The sequence below is a fragment of the Brachycentrus maculatus genome, unplaced genomic scaffold (assembly GCF_059751285.1).
Source record: "Brachycentrus maculatus isolate JH-2025_06_01 unplaced genomic scaffold, ASM5975128v1 h1tg000222l, whole genome shotgun sequence".
NCBI lineage: Eukaryota > Metazoa > Arthropoda > Insecta > Trichoptera > Brachycentridae > Brachycentrus > Brachycentrus maculatus.
In genome coordinates this window covers 112,501-138,698 of record NW_028280973.1, presented here as the reverse complement: position 1 = coordinate 138,698, position 26,198 = coordinate 112,501, and the positions used below count along the sequence as shown (strand labels likewise).

Genomic DNA, 26,198 nt, shown 5'->3' with positions numbered 1-26,198 from the left:
AATCGAGATGAATGTTGGTTCATTAAATATAATTGTTTGATTATTTCTAGATATTCGTACGACAGACTTTGTAAAATAAGCATTAATTTTTCAAAACATGATTTTTTAAATAAATCTTTAATCTAATGTTACATTAAACTGATAAAAGATTATCGCCAATTGTTTGGTATCCATTATAATAAAAACCATTTTTAATAAAGGTTATTACTATACAAAGTTTTATAATATTATGGTTTTAACAGTGTCTAATAAAATAGGTATGAAGAAAATTCACTTTGCTTTTTGATAGTTTTAATATAACATTGGAATAAATGGCGTTTCATAAACAACGATGATCACCTTGCATATATGTAATTAACGGCAAAGATATAAATATCGTTGTAAGAGGTTAAAAAGGTAACAATAACAAAAAATGTGGACATAAAAAACATGGATGTATTTTAGTTTTAGACGGAAATGTTTATTTACTTCAAAGTAAAATATCTTTGTATTCCTTCCACCCCTATATACTCTTTCGATAATACGTGTAAACACAAAACAAAATATATATATTTTCCCTTCAGTTTGGTTCGTGATATTAGTCGGTAGTCAGTGTAGTAGGTAGATACTCCAGAAATTCAGAAATAAAATATCCCTTCTCAAGTAGCCTATCGACCACTTACCAAATAAACATTTATCGACGAACAATAGAATCACATTTGAGGGTAAATAAACTACAGAAAAATAAAGCACCTTTCGTTGTATCCAAATAATATCAAAATGCTGCTCAACTTATACTATATTTTAAACACAAACATAAAGAAAACAAAATTTGCCAACAAATAGTAAAAAGGACACCAAAATTACGATTTTTATTAAACTGCTTTGAAATTCGTAGTAAACAATAAAATATTAAAGTAATTATATTTTTTTGGTGCATGTTATAAGAAGGTCATGCGATATTTGGTCAAATTGAGAAATCATAGCTACTCTTTGAGCAGTTGCCAGCCGATAAAATATAAATCTGTAGCTCCAGATGAATATGAATATCATAAATAAGACAACATTCTCCGACTGTTTTTTTCGTTTATTATTCTATCTTGTATTTTTTTTTGTTGAATTAGACAAGAGTATAAGCACATTAAGCACGGAAAGTTTTCTTATCGTTCAGATTAGATGAGACGTGTGCCACTCGCAGTTATTCGCGATATTCCAGATGTTATTGCAGCTTTTCACATACTCGTATAATAAGATTGAATGTGTAATGACATTGATGCTGTAATGTGGTCTGAAAAGTTACCATCACCGCTGGCTAGAAGTAAGAAAGAACACGTATAAACGCTACTACGCTTGTCACATTTACACGAATTAATCCGACTTCACTGACATCCACACACTGAAACTCTCAAAAATACTTATTTTATTTGTGGAGACAATAAATTCGTTTAGTTTTTCATCTATAATTGAATCCTATTTACGTAGTTTGCAATAGCCTATATATGTAACCCTTGTGAATAATAATGTTCCCAAATAATTAAACGAACGTAATTATTGTAAAAGTTTTCTTCTAAGTCATGGTGCCGATGCCGTTGTGTGTCGATCATCACCCTGATGATGCCCTTCCAATAGCAAGTTAAACGTTGGCCATTGAGAGTGTCAACCCACAACATAAATACCTCAAAATAAATTTAAACAAAATTTAATTGTTTTTACATATCGCTCACTCCTTTCAAGAACGTCATAAATAAATAAAAAACCTCATTTTTCAGGAGATCGTTTTTAAAGTTTCAGAATATAAAAAAATGTATTTAAATAAATATCAAGCCACTTATTGAACTTTTTACTGTGCAACAGATCTTTTTAGGAAAAACCTGAAGGTTTTTTGTCCTTTTGAAAAATATTTAATATTTAAAAAAAAAATATTAAACAATACCTTTTCTTCAAAATGCAAAAACACCACTTTCTGCCCTATGGCGGGTAAATAATAAGTAGTTAAATACCTCTTTTGCTAGAATATAGTACATTTTATGGGCATTCCGATAACACGTATAACTGGAGTGGGCGATATATGTAACTGTAGGTATGTTTAAAAAATGTGACGTAATAATAACACCGTGCTATAGTATATTAATTCCGAAACCTATTAACTGCGAAAAGTTTACTTACTTAAAAAATAATAGAATATTTTCAAATATTTTTAATTTACTTGAACCTAATTGATTTTCGTATTAAAATTTCGGCCATTTCATTTCATACAATAACCATATTATTGACGTAAATCTTACAATGCACTGTGTAGTAATAAATTTCAAAAGGTACATTTATCAACATGCATATGTACGTTTGTTACATGCATTTATATGATAATTAATGTACTATATTTATTAAAAAAAAAACACATGTTACATTTAGTGCGAAAGAGGCAAATATAATTTTTCAGATGACGAATTTCCACATAAATATATAACATTTCTATAACTTTACGAATTTCAGTGAAAATTCCCGGACTATCTGTGACATGCTTCATGTGAGACTAGAAAATATGCCCTGAAAATAAATTTTTATTATCTCCGAGGAAAATGAACGTTTTATTATTAGGTAATTTTAACATGAAAAAATAGTAGTACATCAAATCAACTTTAGATTAATTGTATTACGAAGCGTTATCAGTACGAAATCGAATTTGAGGCAAATACTTTGATTTCAGTATTTCAGGACTTCAGGACTTCTAGCCCCGCAATGACCGAGGGGGCGGTGGGCGCAGGAAGCCGCCGTGTGCCGAGTGCCGTGTCGCCCCGTGAGCGCGCCTGGCATGCTCGCCGCTCGCGCTCGCTCAGTGTAGCCCCGACCGCCGCGAGCGCCGCGCGTGTCTCCTGCCCGTCTCCACCGCCAGATCCCGACTCGAACTTCCTCACTTTGCTCTGTGCCGATCGGGAACATGATGTGACAGTACTACCGAACGATTAATATAACTGTTGCTAAGGTAATTTTTATTTTTTTTCAAATATAAATAATTATTTCAAAATAAGTCGATATTTTAATGATATCTCAACATAAATGAAGAAGTTATCGAAATGAACGTATTGAAGTCAGGGTCTTATAGAACTTACGACCTATCGTTGGCAGGTTTGCGTGATCACTTCATCAATCTTGAGGGAGGACATTACTGCTATACGAGAAATAATAATGGGTAGAAATATGAGAGGAACATAAATGATTAGGGCGCTCAAATAGGGATAATTGTACTCGTGTAAGTTTGTCTAAGTTAGATCATGTTGAAAGTCCCTTAAATAATGATTCGCGTCATCAGAAATTTAATAAAATATTTTTAATCCTATTTCTGAGAATTTGTAGCTAAGGATTGATCACCTTGTCTTCATATAAAAAAATGATCGAGTTAAGATTCAGTTCTATGATTTTCAGTTCAGATTCAATGAAGTGTCTTATGCACCACCCGAAAGTAGATGGAGGTTAAAAAAGACGAAAGAATATTGTTATTCGTCGAATATAAAATATTACATAATAAAATAAATTAGTGGAAATAAATTATTTATCATGTCAATTTGATCGAGAATTAAACTAACATATCATACATACTACACAAAGATTAAAAAATAATAATTTAAAGAATCAAAAAGTAATAAAAAAACGAACGAATTCAACCCCATCCTGGTAGTGTAGCAATTTTCGTTTATCTATTTATTTATTATCTCAGTTATGAAACCCCTCTCTATCACAGCTTGAATCCAATATATGGCATAGTAAGTGTGCACATTATCCAAATTTATCATTTAATAAAAATAATATAACAGGGTAAAATTAAATCATAGGATTATGGTTACTTAACAAACAGATACTCTCAAATTTCAAACTGAATTTGAAAAAGCCAAAGCATATTTCTAAGTCATCACCTATTTTTCTTTAATCTTTCCGATAGATATATACTCCGCTGAGTTCTAATTCAACGAAGCGGAGATGAATTCGCAAATGTTAATTTTCATCGGATATAAAAAAACGAGATACGATTAATTTAGCCGGAAGGCCAATTAATCGTATCTCGTTTTTTTACGATTTTGATTAATTTAAAGTGTAGTTCGTGTTTATAGAAAAAATCTAAAACCAGTATTTTATGATTTTATGTATTCATACTTCAGTTCCTGAATTTTAAAATGGTGAAAATGACACCCCACTGTCCAGTAGTCTGTCGGTGTGTCCGCTTATCTCCCAGTGCACCGTCCACCGTCCGATGCCTGTGTCGGGTTTAACGCAATTAAGCCGGGTTCAATAGTTGGCTCGCGCTATTTGCGAACCTAATTTGTTAGACTTCAATTTGAATAAGCTCGCTTTACGAGAAAAATGAAAAACTGGTTCGGATGTGACAGCTTTGTTCTGTCCCTTATCTGGTGTTCCGCAGGGCCCCATTCTCGGCCCACAAATGCGCTTTAATGTTCAAATGAAGTGAAATAAGGGTCGACTACGGTACTAGTTCACTTTATACTCCACAGTTCTCAATTGAAGATAATTCGGCTATAAATGAAGACTAGAGAGACCCTTCTAACTTAATTATGTAGATGAGTAGGTACTTCAGATTAATAAAAATGCAAATGAATCAAATTTACGTTGTATTACACATCTGGTTTATTTTATATGTTGTCAAGTATTTAAGTTTGTTACAGTTATGGAAATTTACTGTTTTCTTAACGACATACATTTTTTAACGGAATATACTGGTCTCATACAACTTTTGACGTTGACATAGGTAAAAAAATCCTTAAAATAATGAAGCAAAAAATATAAAAACAAAAATATTTGAAAAATACGTTCTAAATAAACGTCTAATCAAATGTTAGTGCGTTGAAACCATCATTGATTTAAATATTTCTCATTAGTTAATTCGACAGTCACTTTGTGGTAAAATCTATCCATTTTTTATTTAAGTTTTACTTAGTAAATACCACTATTGAAAATGATGCGGAATGCATCGAAACACGTCTCACAGTAGATTTTATGATAGTATTTAATAAGTAAAACTTAAATTGAAAAATATTTCTGTTTTAAATGCAATAAAAATGGGAGACTGTGCAATACATGTTGAGATACGCATGCTGGGTTCGGGTTATCAGAAATCGGAACGTATCCGACAGATGAGCCGGTCATGTTTAGAGGAATTAAGTGGTTAATGTAATATCGGATGAAGATAGCACTATTTTTTTCTGCTTCACTGGTCTATACGTTGTCGGGATTATTAATAAATGAGGGTGAATACAAATAATAATATTTAACTTTCATAACATCCAAAACACACTTTCCAATAAATATATATATTAAATATATATATATATATATATATATATATATATATATATATATATATATATATATATATATATATATATATATATATATATATATATATATATATATATATATATATATATATATATATATATATATATATATATATATATATATATATATATATATATATATATATATATATATATATATATATATATATATATATATAATTATAATGTAGTTAATAATGCCTAAATTATTCAATTACTTGGTAAGGAATAAAAGTTCTAAATAGTTTGTATTTACATATGAAATACTAATTGACATCACTTATGGGATATTGTGAAATGATTTATTTATATTTTATTACGCGTATGAATAATATCTCTCCCGAGGAACGTTCACACATTCATACGGCAGTTTATTGTTCGTTGTGGTTAACTTCTCCAGACATAGAGTTGCAGAGTTTTAGTAACTTGTATCTTCATTCATCGCGGAGTGGTAGAACGGTAGAACAGTGCCGCACCTCCGCCGTTATGTAGTCGTAATAACGCAATAAACTGGGAGATTACTGATCGTGGAACCATTTGGGCTCTATCGTGCGAACACAACGTTTCTCCCGGAATAACTGTTTTGTTTCCTTCTTGAGAATACATTCGGCATTCAACTTACCAACACTAACTGACACACTCTCCGACAAGTAATCCCTTTATTCAGGTGACGATGGAGTAATTCTAGCCTCGCGGAATATATTGTTCGGTATAAGGCTTACTTGTCTCTACTGAAAAACGTGTATTTAAATTAAAATCAATTGCCAATAATCGCGAAAAAATAATTTCTCCAATAGATATATCGTAGTCGTACAGGAGAAAGTGACCAACTACCAAAACGTAAAATGTTCAGGAGGGACATTTAAGTCACTTTTGCTTGGCAAGAAAATAAACACCAATGCAGTTAGTCATTTTTAACTAGTCAATATATTATACTTCCAAGTTTAAAATCCTTCGGGATTTTTTCAAAGCAATATTAAGATATCAAATAGTCAATGATCACGTTTTTGTAAAACAATGCACTTGGTCACTTTCTCCTGTATGACTACGATATGTAGATGCTGAAGTGAAGTGTAATTTAATATACGAGTACATTAGCATACAAGAATTTTAGTTAAATATTAGGCGTTTTTCAATAAATAAAATATAATTTTTAAAAATATGTATGTATGTAATTACAAAGAAGTCTATTGAGATGGAAATGTAGAAGTTTGGATATTTGTACGACTTGCGATCTTTCATTAGTTAGTTTTAGTTAATTTTAATAATTTGGGAAGATGTAATTATAAAGATATGTTTTTTGCAAGTTCATTAAATTAAAAATTCTTAGGCAACATCAATCATTGATGTGATTGTTTGGAATAATCCTACGTTGGTTAAAAATAGTATTGCAAACTCATAATTGAGACATGTCCGGATATGTTAATATTTATTAAATCTCTGGTACCTATTTCAAGAATGTTAAAAATATGGAGAAGGTACTTTTTCCTCTTCTAAATTTAGGAAGTATCTAAATATGTGACTTATCGACTTATGATGAGTTATTTTAATATAAAACACTTGTAAAAGACCACTTTTTGAGTTTGTAATGTACAAGTCTACCCGACTACTTTCGAGAACTACAGATTTCTCATTAAAAAGTGAAAATATAAAATGGTACAAATTTCACTTGATTTGGTAAGAACATCTGTAGTTCTCGAAACTAGTCGTATTAACATTATTAAACAGAAGAGTTATCTTATTCAAGTGTTTATTTTTATATTCGAATCATCTAAATACGTGTTTTTGGAAATAAATTATAAATTTTGGTACTTTACATACATATACGCGGATGTCGTATACTAAATATGAACATATTTTTAATTAAGTAGTAACTTTTTACGTCATTCCGTCTCGTTTTAAACGTTCTGGATAAAATGAAATGTGTAAAGTAAAGTAACCGACTGCTCCGAAAATACATATATTTTTAGAAAATTTGAGGTCAATTGAGGAAATTATGTATTCTGTACGAGATTTAGAGACGACCCTTTGGTTTGGTGAATTAAATTATCCCCATGTGAGGGATGTCATATAATCATCTTAATCTAATGTACTGAGATGAATAATGTAACGTCATAATAAATCCAAGTGTTTCCACCGATTTTCGCTCTACAATATTTCACAGAGTACATGTGTATTGTACGAAGTTAGAAGAGCACGCTTTGGATGTTAAATATAAATAATAAAACATACTTACTTGTATATTTTAATCAAAATGAAAATTGTCGAATTATTTTGACTCGTGAAATCTTAATTCGGATAATTTGGCTACTACCCTTACAGCATTGTGAGTAGATATATGTAGTTAAATGCGAGAGATTTATATCTCAATGGGTTGAACATAGCTGCACATCGTTCAGTGAGAATTGTCGTGAAACGTTCACAGTGACATCTATAGGGTCCGCCATCTAAAGTTTTTTTTTCAACTAGTGCTTATTTCGTGAATGGTAACACTTAGCTCATGTCTGATTTGACAGATAATTAGTTTTATCCTTCCGCTAAGCGAATATGGTTGTGTATACGCTTGAACAACGCTGGGAAATATTGCGACATTACTTTGAAAATCATGGTAATGTTGCAGAATGTGTGCGAAAATTGCGTACGGTTTTTGGAAGAAGAGAAGCACCGTCAGCTCCGTATGTTCGTTATCTTGTGAAAAAAGTGAAAGAAACTGGCATCCTCATCGATAAACCAAAGCGTGAAAAGCCAAAAACAGTGCGTACACCCGAGAATATCGATGTTGTGGCAGAAAGTGTGCGTGAAGCGCCATCAACATCAATTCACCGTCGTTCTCAACAATTGAACATTTCGGAGACATCATTGAGACGAATTTTGCATAAAGACCTTGGTATGACGCCATACAAAGTCCAATTGGTTCAGGAGTTGAAGCCAACTGACCATCCAATGCGTTTTCGCTTCGCTGAGTGGGCCTGCGATCGACTTACAGAAGATGCCGATTTTGCCAAAAAAATCATCTTTTCGGATGAAGCTCATTTTGATCTTGGCGGGTATGTAAACAAGCAAAATTGTCGTATTTGGGGCACAGAAAACCCGCACGCATACATTGAAAAGCCGGTACACCCAAAACGAGTCACTGTTTGGTGCGGATTTTGGTCCAGAGGCATAATTGGGCCATTTTTCTTTGAAAATGAGCAAGGAGTGGCCGTTACAGTCAATGGCGATCGTTATCGGGCCATGTTGAACGGATTTTTGTTCACAAAAATTGAAGAGGAGGATATTGGCAACATTTGGTTTCAACAGGACGGCGCTACGTGCCACACAGCCGAAGCTACACTCGATGTTTTTTATAGCATTTTCAAAAAAAAAAAGTTATTTGGCGGACCCTTTACATACAACTATTCGGAATATGTCCATAGGAAAACTACCTTGTGTATAATACCTCCGAGAAAGTCGCAACATTGCTATCATATTAGCATAATGGATCCCGTGCACCTGCACTCGATGCAACACAAATATAATTCTGGGACTCTAATACAATTTTTATGTTTTTCTTGTTATTATCTAGATTGACTAGTTCTATAAAAAATAAGACTGGCAAAGGATAAATGATTAACAATAGTAATATAATTTATATTTATAACACACATGGAACAAACTTTATTTTTTCAACAGAATAACACAAAATATTTTTTTAATGATAATTATAATATATTTGTGGTTAGCAATTATCATCGTACCTACTTATTTATGAAAATATACATTTCAACTGACAAATACATGTGTATTTTTTCTTGATCGATTTCAGTTACCGTATAATATAAACATATTATTTTTCATATTTCAAACTAGAATTGAGAAAAAAAGGTTTAAAAATAAATACTTTGTATTTAATAGATATTTAATTATATATATATATATATATATATATATATATATATATATATATATATATATATATATATATATATATATATATATATATATATATATATATGTATATATATATATATATATATATATATATATATATATATATATATATATATATATATATATATATATATATATATATATATATATATATATATATATATATATATATATATATATATATATATATATATATATATATATATATATATATATATATATATATATATATATATATATATATATATATATATATATATATATATATATATATATATATATATATATATATATATATATATTTATGTAATAAAAAATATACTTTGCATCGCAGTTAAAAAAATCGTATTATTTTTACGGAAGATAAATTGCGCAATTCATTTTCCGGAACAGGAACACGATTATTTCACACCCCCGGATCACGACTAGACGCACTGGCATAAACCAAATATTATGATTACCTCATTTATAAAACCTTTGTAGCAACATATTGGTGTAATAAATTTACTTTTTTTCTTGAAAAGCTAACCCGTTACAGAATGACGAGTGATAATGAAATATCTCGCGTATCAGCGCGAACTTCCCTTGTACGAGTATCTGATTGCTCGAAAATATGGTTATTTAAGGATGATTTTTTTTACGGTTTTAAAATCTTGTTTCACTTTTGTCATTGTTATTTTGAACAGATCTTATGTCAGAGGTAGATTTGAATGTTTATTTTACAAAATTAATTCAAATTCGATTTAAGAAACTTCATTTCCCTCTTCCACTATATCTACTGATATTTACATGCTAAGAACTATAACAATGTGCATAAACACATCTTTTACATTTTGTACGCTAGTGCGTCTGGCTAACCTTCTAGTGTCGAGTTCCCTGTATCTCCTGCGGGATATCAAATCACTACTCGTGTACGAAGGAAGGAAGATAGCAGTCGATGTACTGCAGTGTGACGTCACGTTACATCACGTGCAATGAGATTCGGATTGCGCTAATTACATTGAAGAGATGCTCTATTTATATTACAATCTTTATTATTGTTACATCCAATTTAGTTACAATTATATTTATATATTTGAAACGAGTTAACTGAATACTATTGAAAATGTGAAGATATATATATTTTTTTTGTTGTACAACAGTATTATTTATAATGATTAAAGAAAACACTTCGTTTTTTACCACTTGAGTTTTATTATAGACTACATGTTTCAGAAGTTAAACTTCCATCATTCAGGTCTGTATAGTAATTATTATTAATAATAATTATTATACAGACCTGAATGATGGAAGTTTAACTTCTGAAACATGTAGTCTATAATAAAACTCAAGTGGTAAAAAACGAAGTGTTTTCTTTAATCATTGTAACATGTCTTACCACAAAGTTAATGCCGAAACAATAAATAAAAGTATTATTTATTATGAAAAGGTATTCATTAATATGGTGAAATTTGAGCCGAGTTATAAAGTACCTACAGGTCGTTTATTTCCGAGACTACGATGATTTAATCCTTATTATTTTTATTTCTTACACATAGTACCGCATTAGATCAGTAAGATACAGTAAAGTAAGGAGTTTAGTATGAGGGACATTACTGCTATATGAAATAGGGAATGGAGGAAAAATAGAAGGCCATTCGGGGTTGCATGACCTTGTCCGCACGAACTTAGATTCAGATAAGCCTCGCAGATTACGACACTGACCAAAAGACTACAAACCGACACGATATTTACATAAATAAATTCCAAATTCTCAATCATCAACTAGATATGTTTCTTTAAGTTCAAATTGTATGAAAAGTCTACATATTTTAAATAATATTTATTTATAAAAGAGCGATAAATAAGTAACAACACCGAGTGACAGGACACTACAATGTTGAACAATAACCTTTCGACGCTCAAATGAGGTCAGAATGCTTTGTTGTTATTTTATTTTATAAAAACCTAAAAACGAGCATTTTACAAAACATGTCTGTTTTCAAATAAAAGTTCAGTCATTATGAATAATCAATTACCGTGAATTAAAAGTCAACTAAAATTATGGCATTTCATTTTTTCCTTCCAGTATTCTCGGTACGTTAATGGAGTATAGATAGAATTATATTTATACGATTCACGGTCGGTAGTAAATTTATATTAAGCGTAATAAAAAGGGATCCTGCGGAAAAAAACATTCGCTCGCTTTTGCTTTAAAATTACCACACCAAAATTACCGATGTTCAGTAGACGCAAAAATATGAAAATTACGTTTTTAGCGAATTTGTTTCTTTTTTCTCTTCATAGGAGCCCGTAGCAGATTTTTTTTATTATTATTACCAAAACTAATCCATAGAGTGTTGGTTTGTCGAATAATTAAATAATTAATACCCGCGTATATATTATACGTATTTACATATATATATACACACGTCCAGTTCCATATGTTTGTAAATTGACGAGTGACAGGTGAATATAGGTATCGCAGGCACTGAGACCTGCGAATAGGTGAATAGGTGATGTGAGTATAATAGCGACGGCTCGAAATGATTAATTGAAATAATCGTAATATGATACGTGTTCCATCCCGAGTGCATTACTAAGGTACTGTTTCTTGTTAACTAGACAGCTAGGCGACATTAAGTTTCCGGTCACGCGTCTCCACTCACATTCCCTTCAGGTATTAATATTTCCTCTGAATATTAAGGGAGGCGGACTGGTTCGGCTTATTTCATCACGAGTGGAAGCGCGTCACATTTATTATATTGTCCTCCCCCATAACCCCCATAGAACGAGTATGCGCTAGCGTCTCGTGTGGTCGCTCGCCACATTCCGACCCGGTTATGACGTCCTACCCGACATCTACAAACCGAAAGTACCTACACAGTGCGCGGGTCACTGCGTCACAGAACCTCATAAATGTGACATATCCGCGTTTATGTCGCCTCGTGAATTCCTCGTTTATTTTATACGAACAAACTAAATTTTTAAACGGCAAAAATATCAAGAATAAAAGGCGCGAAGGAATGTAATAAATATTCCAAACGAGTTAGTATTTTGTTGGTCGAGTTTGTTGTCATTAAACCCATAATTTGATTAACTTATAATCGTGGAGTCCAAATACTACCTCCAGGTTCTTGCAACCCTAGCCGACAACTGCCGACGGATTGCCAGCAGCGGGTGAGAACCTGATCCCTCGTAAAAGAAAAGCACTTCGATATCTCTCCAAAGGTATGCGAATTTACTGGCTTAGCCAACTGAATTGCCCGTTGTTCTTGGCTACAGTTGCGACCGTGGGTTGCTGCGTCAGAATCCTTATTTATATATTCTTCACTAGGTCAAACTACCGCGAGTCCTTAATTCATCTTAAACGCATTTTCATAAAGCTTTAATAAAATAAGTTAGATTATATAAATAAATGATACTTTGATACACTTATTATACGTAGTTTTATTAACCACTGATTAATTTTACATTATCCTAGGATCAAAACTTATACCTTTATATTATTATATAATTCGGTGAGATTTTCAAAATTGACTAATAATTTATAGGTATATTTTACTATTTACCCACACTTGTTGTTACACGTGTTGAAAGAATGATTTACAGGTTGAATTTAAAATGATATTATTGTGGTTCTACAAAACAACGACTAATATCCATAAAGAAAATTAATACCAAGCACTCACCTACTCCGTGGTTTACGGCGGATATAGCTCATCTAATGTGCAAGAGAGATAAAGCTTTCAATAAAGCGAAGAACCACCCTGGAACCGCTACCTGGGAAAATTACAGGTCTCTAAGAAACAAATGCAATCAGAAGTGTCGTAACGCTAAACGTAGGTTCTTTTACGAGTCTTTGGTCCAGGCTAGCCCTAAGGACTCTTGGAAGTTTCTCAAGACTCAAGGGTTTGCAAAACCTAAAGATGCTGTAGATATTTCAATTGACTTAAATGCCCTAAATAGTCATTTTTCCAAACCTCCCATTCTACTTGATAGCGCAATCAAATCAAATACAATATCACACATCAAATCCCTCCCTCAGCCCAACTGCCAACCTCTTTCATTTAATATTGTCACTGAAGCGGAAATTAAAAAAATTCTCCTTTCTATAAAGTCCAACTCCAGTGGATACGATGGAATTAATTTATCCATGATTAATCTCATTTTTTACTCCATTGGGCCAATCATCTCTCATATTATCAACTACTCACTTACTTCACATTCTTTTCCTGCAAAATGGAAAATTGCTAACATAATCCCACTCCCTAAAATACCTTCACCCACACAACTCACAGACTTTAGGCCGATTTCCATTCTACCAACCCTCTCCAAAATTATCGAAAAGGTAGTTTTTAATCAAACCAATAGCTACTTAAATAGTAATAAACTATTCGACCCATATCAATCAGGTTTCCGCTCAGCCCATAGCACAACGACGGTTTTAACCAAAATTACCGATGATATTAGACGCGCTATGAATGATAGACAACTTACTGTCCTGGCTCTCCTAGATTTTAGCAGTGCATTCAATTCTGTGGATTTTGATATACTTCTCGCCCGACTAAGCTCCCTCAATTTCTCACATTCAGTTATACAATGGTATTCAGCTTTTTTAAATGGGAGAAGACAAAGTGTTATTCTGCCAGATAAATCATCAGAGTTTAATTGGTTAAGCACAGGGGTACCTCAGGGTAGCGTTATTTCTCCACTCCTCTTCTCAATCTTCATAAACACCATATCTACCCACTTGAGTTGTTCTTATCATCTCTACGCCGACGACCTTCAAATTTATCTTCACACTGATGCCAAAAATGTTGACAATGCTATAAAAACGTTAAACTCTAATCTCTATTCAATCTCTTGTTGGTCCAAAGATAATGGTTTACTGATCAACCCAAAAAAATCTCAAGCCATTGTTATAGGTAGTCGTAGACAAATTTCCCTTCTAAACTTAACTACTTTATCACCTTTAGTAATTAACAAATCTCCAATTCCTTTTACGAAAACTGTAAAAAACCTTGGTGTCTTAATGGACCAACACTTAAGCTGGAATGAACAGATAACTGAAGTTAGTAAAATATTTTACCGCACTCTCCACTCATTAAAAAGGTTACAAAATTTTCTTCCGCCCACTGCTAAAATAAATCTGTCACAATCTGTCCTCCTATCTTCTCTGTGTTATGCTAATATATGTTACCTTAACGCTAGCACGGAACTTATTAATCGTCTGGAGCGTCTTCAGAATCATAGTATTCGCTTTATTTTTAACTTAAGGAAATATGACCATGTTTCACCCTGTCGCACTGAATTAAAATGGCTTCATTTTAATCAACGCATAAATTCACAATCTCTTGACCTACTATATAACATTCTTCACGACCCCAGTGCACCAATTTATCTTGTAGAAAACTTCGTTTACCTTTCTGATCATGGTCTATCGCTTCGCTCTTCCCAAGAGAGAACACTCTCCATTCCTTGCCACAACACAGCATTCCTCAGTAATTCCTTTACTGTCCAAGCGGCTAGACTCTGGAATGAACTACCTCTACATGTAAAAAATGCACTTTCTATCTTAACCTTCAAAAAACGCCTGAAACATCATTATCTTACCTTAGAACCCTAACTGTCCATCTCCTCCTCCCCTGACTCCCCCTCTTTCTTAAACTTGCTACCGAATTCTACCTATTTATCATTAGAATCCTAGAATACTTTATTGTCTAATTGTTAATTAATTGTTTTTTAGTTTTTTGATAAAATCTATTACATCAGACAATAATATGTATTAACTTTTAAAAACGTCTGAGACATTACTATCTGTCATTAGAATCCTAACTGTCGCTCAAACCTCCTCCCTCTACCTCCTTCCCTAATCTCCCTTCTTCCTTTGCCCTCCTTATTATCGTCTTTTGTTAATTTATGTTTCTTTTTAAATGTCAATTTGTAATTTATGTTTTTTTTAAATGTTCAAGTACTATCTGCCCACTGATTGCAAACGGCTATATATGGTATCAAACGTTTTGATCAATATCACTAGTCCGTCTTTGGTCGGTTGGAAGATATTGCTTTTTAGCAATAAGCCCGCCAATGTACTTTTTTTTATTTTCTGTACATGATGTTTAAATAAAAATAAATAAATATCAATTTCGTACACTTATTTCTGCACCTAGATCTAATGGTATATATGTAAAACTATTCAATTTTATTTTGATTGTGAATACGTAAAAACGAAGTGATCTGATTATAGCTAGATTATATCAGTCCAAGTTGACATTTGTAATATAAAAAAACTATACTCACAAATACGAGTATATTAATATTGATTAAATGGGAAATCAAATTGAAGACAAACGTTCTAGAGTGAAAAAAGTGTATTATTATACTAAGGACGAAGTACTTATTTCAATAAATAAATAGAAGGGGCCTTATTTTTAAACAGCCCCAATCAAAATTACTTGTGATGAATTTTTTTTAAGAAACTTGGTAAAAAACGATTACTAAAAATGGGCTAATTGACGAAGTATAAATTGGAAATATAGCTCGTCGGTTGTAAAAACTAGACTAAAACTAATTGTCGCAGGTACAGACATGACAAAATAAGCTATATCACACCGAGTTCAGCAAGCGGTTAGAAGATAGCGATCGGGAGCGGAAGCGGGAGCGAGTGGGAAAACGGGAGTCTGTAATGTAAGTAATGATTCCGATGGTATTTTGTGATATGTTATATAGTTGTTAAAGTGTCGTTATTATAAAATCTCAAATGTTCTTTACTGAGATTAAATTATGAGGAGAGAAAAATATTCAAATGTTTTCGTAAACAAATGCGTTTTTAGTTTTTTGCTGTAAAAAAAACTAAAAACACTAACTTCCATTATTTTTAATTATCATAAAATATTGTTGAAACTCTTTCTATAACATACTTATACACACTTAAATGTTTAATTTTCTATAAGTAAGAAAAAAATCCAAAGTATAACATTCTTCGTATAAAATTTTATTTGTACATTTTCAGGATCCGAGCGATTCCCGCTGGACATCTATCTGTACTCGCATGTAGTCAGATTCGGGATGTGTTGAACTCGTGCGAGTTATAGGTCCCCTCGTGATACCTCCATGCGAGCATCTATACGTAGTAGGGTTACGTACAGTGTACAGCCAGCCGTTAGAACCCTTATATTCGCCATATTTCTCAGAGATATGTTTAAAATGTACATTAAATTATATGTAATTATATCTAGATTAAATAATTTACAAATCAATTTGTCATTTTGTTTTAAATTAGATTTTTCGTTAAAAACTGTTATAGATTTCACCTACGCCTAAGTTTAAAAAAGTGAATCCTGTTGTGCCATGAAAAATATATATGCAACTTTTGAAATGTTGAGTAATCAATCATAAATGAAATTGTACATGTTATGCAGTATGTACAGTGATCACCTAAACCATCCGATTAAAGGTTGTAAGCTCTGTAATTATCCAGACGTCCATATTCACGTCTCGAATAAAAAACATCATATCGTCGAATATATTTATAATATTTAGATATTGGTTAAAATATCAAATTTTGTATAAACATATGGTACATATAGTGAATACCTCCTAAGTGGGGCAAATATAGCATTTGTGAACAAATCTGTCTGAATAAGTAAATAACGTCAAATTAAATGTGAAATATAAACTATGCGTTCGAGAGCTGTTAATTTTTCAATGCTCATTTTTGTTGTATTTTTCTGTAACAATGTCACATTTGATATTCCATATTTGAATATTCCGTATCTTCTGTTAAACGGTAAAATAAAGACCGTCGCCAGTTACGGATGCCAACGATTATAGGTGTAAAAAATATTTTAGTTATCAACATTGCCAGAGGAAAAATTATGATTCGCACATACCACGATAATATCGCCATAATTTTATTGTTTATAAAAATTATTATTTAATTATTTAAAAGTATCTGATTTGAAGTTTTTATCTAAAAAACGCATTAATAAGTGTGCATTGTTCTATAAACAACAATGAAATCCACAAAAATGACAGTCAGGAGAGTGACGATACATTTCGTAAAGCAATATTTTTCGTCAATAAATATAAAATATTAGGTATTTTAATAAAATATACATCAATAGTATGGAAATTCAATATTACCGTTGTTACAATGAAAACAATTAGCGAATCAGTTTGCGAGTTACTCTACTTACGCGACACCATCTCTGAAGGTAATTTAAATATCCTCTTTACCCTAAAAAGGTGAAAATTCAGGATTAAAACGTCGGCGTTAATTACAGTACGGCCTTATTGCGGTGAAAAGGATTATCATTATTAATTACATTTAGTGAAATTTTCAGATTAACATAGCACATTTTTTTTACTAAAAAAATACTGATCCATTTTTGTTGTTGGACTTAAATGACTTGTTTAAAAAATTACATTAGCAAAAATGTATTTTTAAATTAAACCATCCTCCTATATTATGGACAATTTCAGTACAACAGCGCCCTAAATAAGCCCCCTGCAATGGATGCCAAAACAAAAATAGAAGGAAGTAATGCACGTTTACCCGTAAATGTCTGCGTGCACATTCAATTAATATCTTAAAAAAACAATTTATAATTCTATTGAATCGAGTTATTTTGTGACATCTATTTCGCTTTGCAAGAGCATTATTAAACAGTGCTGAGCAAAAATACCTACGTGTAGGTAAGTGCAAAAAATTGAAGGCGAGCCATAAAGCCCTGCTATAAGGTGTTCGATAAATAATTCATATATAGCAACATTTTCATAAATTAAATTTCTCGAATGATTTAAATTATCATTAGCTTTTGGTTAAGGATGAACACGCCTATTGTGAATATTATGATACTTTTAATAGAAAGAATACAAGTTTTCATCACAGAAAACCCGTATCCGTAAACAAGTATGTAGGTATATCAAATCGTGAATTTAGGGGAAGGTACTTGGTAAGAGAGGGCAGTAATAAAACATCATACTTATAAATCGCGATACGCAAAACCCCTTGCGCCCGTCGTAAAGTGGGTGCTGCGATATAGGGAACACCATAACCTTCGTACGTACCATCATAGCGAATGGCAACTGGCAACATCCCCCGCTAAACCAAACGGCGATAATATAGCGCGTTTCTTGCGAGTAACTTCTTCTCGAGAAGTTTTTATCAGAGAAAACATGTTGTACTTGTGTTGGAAGAACTGTGTAACTGCTATATACCTTACTTTACAAGTCGAGTATATTGTACTTTAAAGGTATTTCCACTTTCCATTTTAAGAGCATTGTGACCTTATTATATTCTTTTTTGAACGCTGAGTGTATTGGCAAGCCTATTTTTACGAGTCCCAAAAATATAAACAATATGGAAATTAGAAAAACTAAGATGCTTTTAGCGGAGATCTTACCTTAAGCGGAATTCGAGAAGTTTGTTTGTAAGCTGCCTTGTTATAGAAAAACGATAAAAACGTCATATTACAATACATTCGATTTTACTTACTAAGCAAAAAAGGCATTATGCCTTTTAAAGTCGCGGGATTGCTGCCAAACTAAATTTTACTTATTTGATATACTTACTGTATTTTTTATTACAATACTCGTACTACGCTGTAACTGATGCAAAACTGCAGACTAGGCAATACATAATCGTATGGATTAGGAAATATTCTTCTAAAAATCCAAAATAGGCGTCATTATGGACGTAAATATAATACAATACACCTATTTACGTACGTATTTTACCACTGTTTATCTCATACATAAAATATATGAATTTATAAAAATCGTAAGAGCGGTTATGATTTTAAATAGTCATAAAAATCGTTACAAATAAAATAATTGGACCAGTTACGATATTTGGTATACAATTTGTATTTGTATTAAAATGAAAATGCAAATGATTACAACGATATTGTACGCGACGCGGCGACTAGGCAATCGCGCCGCAGCACAAAGTACTGTAGATGCCGCAGGTGCTGGCGTCAGCGCAGAGCGGCCGGGCAAGTCTCAGTCCGCGGCCGCGCTCGACGGTGAATCTACCCGCGTAGAGATCCACCGAAAGCCCAGAGATCCCTTGCGATCGCCGGCGAAGGCGGTATGTAGCACCGGCAGTCGCAACCTGCACGCAGCAGGCAACCGGGTCGTAAGTCCGGTATCGCTCCGTCGGGTCGTCGCGGCGGCTCCGTCGTCGTCCAGTCCGGGTGCAGTCAGCTCCAAAGTAAATCCGAGTCCAAGTCCAGGGGGTAGCGGCGGTCGAATGTTCCTGAGGGGCGATGAGTCCGGGCGGGCAGCGAAGTCGGGAAGAAGCGGGGCGGAGAGAAGAAAACGCAGCGGTAGTCGGTCGAAATCTGATTTATTAAGCTGAATGTAGCCCTATATATACCCGCTCTGGGTGCCTCGCCGTAGCGCCGCCCGGCCGTGCCTGACCAATCGCGGAGGGGGGTATGTCCGCCAATCACGGCGTAGAGGGAGCGAGGGCATTCGCGTACCGTCTCCCTCTAGCACGTATAAGGACATCCCCACTCCGCTACTTCGGCGCAGTCGAGCGCGCACCACAGAGCAGTATACAGTTTACAATTTATTCAGTCTATAATAATCTTAAAAATAGCTTAATCTAACCTAGAGCTATTTCTCTCCTCGGTATGGGCAAAGACCACCCCCGAAAGCGACACATTTCAGTCTTTATTGAGGGGGTAGTACATTGCTAACACATACCGAGGTCCCTAAGCTAATTAATTCTATTTCTAAGTCTACATTTTCTTTACGTCGGCTACACTCCCCCCTGCCGAGGAGGCATCCTTGCGCCGACGTCGTCTCCCAGCAGCAATACGGCGAGCTTGATGGCGGGTCTCGTGTATGTTCCGGCGGCTGTCTGGACCCTGGCGCTCCTCACTTGTCCGTCCTTCCCCGGGGTGACTGCTATGACGCGCCCCCGCGGCCATTCGTTCCGCGGCAGGGCTGCGTCCGTGATCACCACGATGTCGCCGACCCTAATAGGTGCGGCAGCCTGTTGCCACTTTCGCCTCTGTTGTAGCGTCGGAAGATACTCCCGCATCCATCTCTTCCAGAAAGCATCCGCTAGCTTCTGTGCCACGCGCCATTGCTTCTTCAGGCATATCCCCGGCGGTACGCCTCTGTAGTCCGCCAAATGCGGTTGGGCCCCGCTCGACCCGATGAGGAAGTGCATCGGTGTCAGAGGGGCGGCGTCTCGGCTATCCAGCGAAACATGTGTCAGGGGGCGAGTATTAACTGTATACTCGGCCTCCGCTATCGCCGTCATTAGCGTCTCCTCCCGAGGGTACTGTTCTTTAAGTATTGCCATCAGCGCCCTCTTTACTGACCGGACGAGCCGTTCCCAGGCTCCCCCCATATGAGGTGCCGATGGCGGATTGAACACCCACTCGATTCCCCTCTTCGTGGCCTCGTTTTGGAGCTCGGGATCCTCAGCCATTCCTCTCATGGCGTCCGCGAGCTCCTTGTCAGCTCCCCTGAAGTTAGTGCCGTTGTCCGAGTATATGGTACTAGGGTGCCCCCTGCGAGCGGCCATCCTTCTCAGCGCCTGTATCGTCGAGTCGGTGCTCAGTGACGGTGTGACTTCTATGTGCACCGCCCGCGTCACCATACACGTAAACAGGGCCCCGTACCGTTTCTCACGTCGCCTTCCGATCGTGACGTGTACGGGCCCGAACATGTCCACCCCGCAATGGGTGAACGGCCTGACGTGATGATCCAGGCGGCCGACTGGCAATTGTCCCATGAGCGGCGGCTGCGGTCGCGCTTTCTGCATCCTACAGAAGCGACACTCGTAGATTACTTTCCTCACATTTGTCCGCAGTCGGGTGATGAAAAACTGTTGTCTAATCTCGCCGAGTGTTCGCTCCGTGCTTGCGTGCAGTCGCGACTCATGGTAGTGCCGGATCATCAATCGGGTGTATGCGTGTGCGCCGTCTAATATTACTGGCGCCTTCATGGGCTCGCTCACAGCGGGCGCTTTGGTTATGCGCGTCCCCATTCGCAGGACGCTTTCGTTATCTAGGAACGGGGTCAGCCCTATCAAGCGGCTCCCCCGCGGGAGGCACTCCCCCCGTCTGATTGCAGCTATCTCGGCTTGGTAGCTGTCTTCTTGGCATATCCTTATCCATGCCCTTTCTGATTCCTCGAGCTCCTGGACCGTGAGCGTAGCGCTCCCCGGACTCCTTTTTCGGCACCGATTTACAAACCGCAGTACCCACGCCGTAGTCCGGATTAGACGTCTCCACGACGAAAACCGTAATTCGTCGGGGAGCATTGTCATAACGATAGCGCTGTCCGCGCACTTAAGCTCCACTTCTGATTGAGATGCTGCCGTCGTCACCTTGAGCGGCGGCCATTCATCCCTTCCTCTTCTAATAAATTCTGGCCCGCTGAACCATACACCGGTCGGCGATATGTCCGGTATCTCGCCGTCTCGTGTCCCGAGATCAGCCGGGTTCTGTTTCCCTGGAACCCACCGCCACTCACGAGCCTTCGTGAGCTCATCTATCTCCCCCAGGCGGTGGGCCACAAACGGCGTGTAGATGCGGGAATCGCTCCGGACCCAGCACAGCACCGTCATGGAGTCCGTCCAATAGAATGTTTCCCGCAGTTGTACGCCGCATTCCTTCTTGATGGTTGCTGCTAGCCGCGCAGCTATAAGCGCGGCCTGCAATTCCAGGCGTGGAATTGACAGCGCCCGTAACGGGCTCACCCGACACTTGCTGGCCACAAATGTCGCCCTTTTCCCGGCGGCGGTGTCCTCTACGATATACGCAACGGCGCAGCTAGCTTGTTCCGATGCGTCGGAAAACACGTGCAGCTCTACCTGCTGGCCCTTGCTCGCCACGCGCCGCGGGATGGCGCACTCGGTCTCGCGCAGTATGTTTATCCAAGTGCGCCACTTATCTGCCTGTTCTATGCTTATCTCCTCGTCCCACCCTATGTGGGATCGCCAGATATCTTGCAGTAGAATCCGTGGGCGTATCGTCAAACACCCGACGAACCCGAGCGGGTCGAATATGCTCATGACCTCGCTCAGGATTTTCCTTTTCGTTGGCCTCCCGGCCGGGACCTCCCGTGACGCCGCAAACTTGAAGCGGAACTCGTCAGTCACCGGGTCCCATTTTATCCCCAGAACTCTCTCAGTCGTCGAGGTTCCGCTGATAATGTCTCGCGCGCACTTGCCCCTCAATTCCTCGGGGATTGTTTCTAGGACTGCGGGATCGTCACTCGCCCAGTTCGCGAGGGTAAACCCGCCCCGCTGTAGAAGTTCGCAGACCTCTCTGCGCAATCGAATCGCATCTGTCGTGCGATCCACAGCATCCATGTAGTCGTCCATGTAGAACTTTCGAAGCACGGCATCTCTGGCGGCGGGCATGTCCTGCCCGTGGTCTTCCGCGACCCGGTTCCGCACATATTGGGCGCTGCTCGGGGAACATGCAGCGCCAAACGTCATAGACGTCATAACCATCTCCCGAATTTCCTCGTCGGGATTATTTCGCCAGAGGAACAGCTGCGCCCGCTGGTCCTCCTTCCTTATCTTTATTTGGAGAAACATCTCCCTTATGTCCGCCGCCAGCGCGACCTTCCCCTCGCGAAATCGCATGATATTCCCCACAAGCGATGAGAGGAGATCCGGTCCATTGGCCAACATGCCATTCAATGAGGCCCCGTTACAAAAGCTGGCGGCGTCGAACACAATACGTAATTTGTCGGGCTTGTTTACGTTTGTTACTGCGAAGTGGGGGAGGTACCATCGCCCACTCGAAGTGTCCTCTATTTCGGCCGTTGCCAATTCCCGCGCGTACCCCTTGGCGAGATATTCTTCAATCTTCCTTCGGTAGGCCCCGGCGAATTGACTATCCTTTCTGAACTTTTTCTCCAAGCTTGAGAAGCGGTTCAGCGCGATACGGCGATTGTTTTCCAAACAAGGCCCGCCTTCCTTCCATAGAAGCCCCGTCTCGTACCGCCCTTCAGGTAGGAAACGGGTCGTAGCCTTCATGACCTCTATGGCTTGCGCCTCCTGGCGCGATATTTTCGCTGCAGCGCATATTCCCAGCGCATCCACAGCATAGTTCCGCTGGACTAGCTCTTCCAGCCTCTGGTCCGCACTTAACGCCATCAGTGTATTGACGCAAGTCTGGCGGAATCGCCCCCCATGAACGACCGTTCCCAGGGCCGTCTCGGAGGCGATGTAGTTCCCGCAATTACGCGCCTCTCTTGACACAATAAGTGAGGCGTTGTCCTGGCCGATCAGTAATTGCGGGCGCACATGCTGCACCCTACCATCTATACTAGCCACCGGTTGTGGCGGTAGATGCAGCTTCCGAATCGTGTTTGCACGGAGCGAGAATTGTCCCTTCGCAGTCCCGCGCACCTCCAGTGTCACCTTCCTCGAAGTTGCATCGGTAACGCACATCCCGCCAGCACCGTGAATCCTCAATCCTCGGGCACCCCCTGGTTCCGCGATGTCGTTGGCAATCTTCGAGTCCAGTAGTGTTATGGTTGATCCCTCGTCGAGCAATGCATAGACGTCCGCTTCTCCGCGCGGACCGCTTAGGGTGACGGGGATCACCTTCAGGAGCACTGGCTCCTCACGAGCGTGCGTGCTCGTAACCAAGTTGTAGACTCGGGAACTGTGTCCGGAGTCGATGTTCCTTTCGCTCGTACTCGCGGCTTGTCTCTCGTCCGCGAGTGGTCTAGCGCCCCCGGTGCCGGCAGCAGCGGGCGAATCCCGGCGGGCGCTGCTATCTGGCGCTCTTATGTCTGAGTCGGATCGAGCTTCGCGCACTTCGGCTCGATCCCTCGTATGAAGTGTTTTGTGGTGCGTTCGGCGGCACCCATCGACGCCGCACTTCCTCGTATTTTTGCAACTCACATACCGGTGAGTATTCGCTAGACACGCGTAGCACAGATTTTTCCGTCGCACTATGTTCCATCTCTCTGTGACACTACACTCTAGATACTCCTGGCAAGATTGCAACCAGTGGCTCTGTCCGCACAAAACACATGACACGACACTATTCACATTTTTCTCCACAGAAATCACTGTATGCACCTGCTCCCGCTTGTGAGGCCTCTCGCGCTGTCTGTCTTTTCCGCTATATACGTGCGGCTCTATACCGCCGCCTATCATTGCCGATTCCGTCATGTCTTCCAAAAACAGCGCGAAATCCTTCGCGGTGGGCCTTGTGGGGTCTCCCCTTCTGCTATACCACCATAGAAACTTCATACACAGCGGCAACTTGCTCACTAGCTCGCTTAGCAGCTGAGGCGTCGACATGTAGTCCCCGCCGAAGCTTTCCAAGGTCGCTATCGCGTTCCGAACTGCACTCGATAGGTCCACTAATGCCTGCGTCGATCCGTCGTTCTGTATGCAGCGGAGTCTTCTCACCTTTTCCAATAGTGATGACACAACGATGTCTGGCTGACCGTAGTGAAGTTCTAACGTCTTCATTATGACGCCTACTTGGCTCGGGTCCACGAGTAATGATGATACCGATTCTCTAGCTCGTCCCTTCAATGCGCGTTGTAGACGCAGGAGGTTCTCCGGATCCGAAAGGCAGCACATCTCCGTCGACTGAGTGTACTGCGATTTGAACGTGGCCCATTCCTGCGGCTCTCCGGCGAAGACGGGTAAATCCTTGGCAGTGGACTGGCGCGCGATCAAAGCGCCGACCCTGCTGACATCTTCTGGGACTGAAGCCGGGCTCCTTCCTTGCGAAGCCTCTAATAGTACCGCCATCCTCGATAATACTGTCATGATGTTGTCCATGTCTGTTGTACGCGCCGCGGGCTCGGGATTCGCGTCCGCGCGTCCGCGGCTGCTCTCGACGTCTCGTAGTGTAGCGCGGAGATTTCGAACTTGCGTTCTTAGCCTTTGGACGGTGTCCTCTGACGAATCCGATTCGACAGAGTCTCCTTCCATTGGCGGTTCTTCTCTGGGTGGTGTGCCTCCTCTCCCTGAGCGAAGCGATGGGGTTCTCGAAGTCATCTCTAGGCGCTCTGCGGTGAAGATCCGGCTCGAAGGACCAACTTGTACGCGACGCGGCGACTAGGCAATCGCGCCGCAGCACAAAGTACTGTAGATGCCGCAGGTGCTGGCGTCAGCGCAGAGCGGCCGGGCAAGTCTCAGTCCGCGGCCGCGCTCGACGGTGAATCTACCCGCGTAGAGATCCACCGAAAGCCCAGAGATCCCTTGCGATCGCCGGCGAAGGCGGTATGTAGCACCGGCAGTCGCAACCTGCACGCAGCAGGCAACCGGGTCGTAAGTCCGGTATCGCTCCGTCGGGTCGTCGCGGCGGCTCCGTCGTCGTCCAGTCCGGGTGCAGTCAGCTCCAAAGTAAATCCGAGTCCAAGTCCAGGGGGTAGCGGCGGTCGAATGTTCCTGAGGGGCGATGAGTCCGGGCGGGCAGCGAAGTCGGGAAGAAGCGGGGCGGAGAGAAGAAAACGCAGCGGTAGTCGGTCGAAATCTGATTTATTAAGCTGAATGTAGCCCTATATATACCCGCTCTGGGTGCCTCGCCGTAGCGCCGCCCGGCCGTGCCTGACCAATCGCGGAGGGGGGTATGTCCGCCAATCACGGCGTAGAGGGAGCGAGGGCATTCGCGTACCGTCTCCCTCTAGCACGTATAAGGACATCCCCACTCCGCTACTTCGGCGCAGTCGAGCGCGCACCACAGAGCAGTATACAGTTTACAATTTATTCAGTCTATAATAATCTTAAAAATAGCTTAATCTAACCTAGAGCTATTTCTCTCCTCGGTATGGGCAAAGACCACCCCCGAAAGCGACACATTTCAGTCTTTATTGAGGGGGTAGTACATTGCTAACACATACCGAGGTCCCTAAGCTAATTAATTCTATTTCTAAGTCTACATTTTCTTTACGTCGGCTACAGATATAATAACGGTGTGTTATTAGATTAAAGAAACAAGGTTGTATATT

At 38.7% G+C, this 26,198-nt stretch overlaps 2 protein-coding genes across 4 annotated transcripts in view; one reads left to right on the top strand and one right to left on the bottom strand.

Annotated features, from left to right (window-relative positions):
- Positions 1-2,813: 2,813 nt before the first annotated feature.
- Positions 2,814-26,198, top strand: part of LOC148306838 (uncharacterized) — a 49,011-nt gene continuing 25,626 nt past the window's right edge. For 2 of the 3 annotated variants that reach the window (XM_088264279.1, XM_088264278.1), the window contains exon 1: positions 2,814-2,962. The gene's annotated coding sequence lies outside the window, so the exon portion shown is untranslated. The remainder of the gene's footprint in view (positions 2,963-26,198) is intronic. The other variant, XM_088264281.1, reaches the window with a different exon arrangement.
- On the bottom strand, positions 20,008-25,245 carry LOC148306839 (uncharacterized). Its single transcript, XM_088264303.1, has one exon. The coding sequence runs from the start codon at positions 25,243-25,245 to the stop codon at positions 20,008-20,010; it is 5,238 nt and encodes a 1,745-aa protein (XP_088120429.1).

Bases quoted from the DNA above. Each gene is read 5' to 3' on its own strand.
- LOC148306839 (XM_088264303.1), bottom strand. From the start codon at position 25,245: ATGACTTCGAGAACCCCATCGCTTCGCTCAGGGAGAGGAGGCACACCA.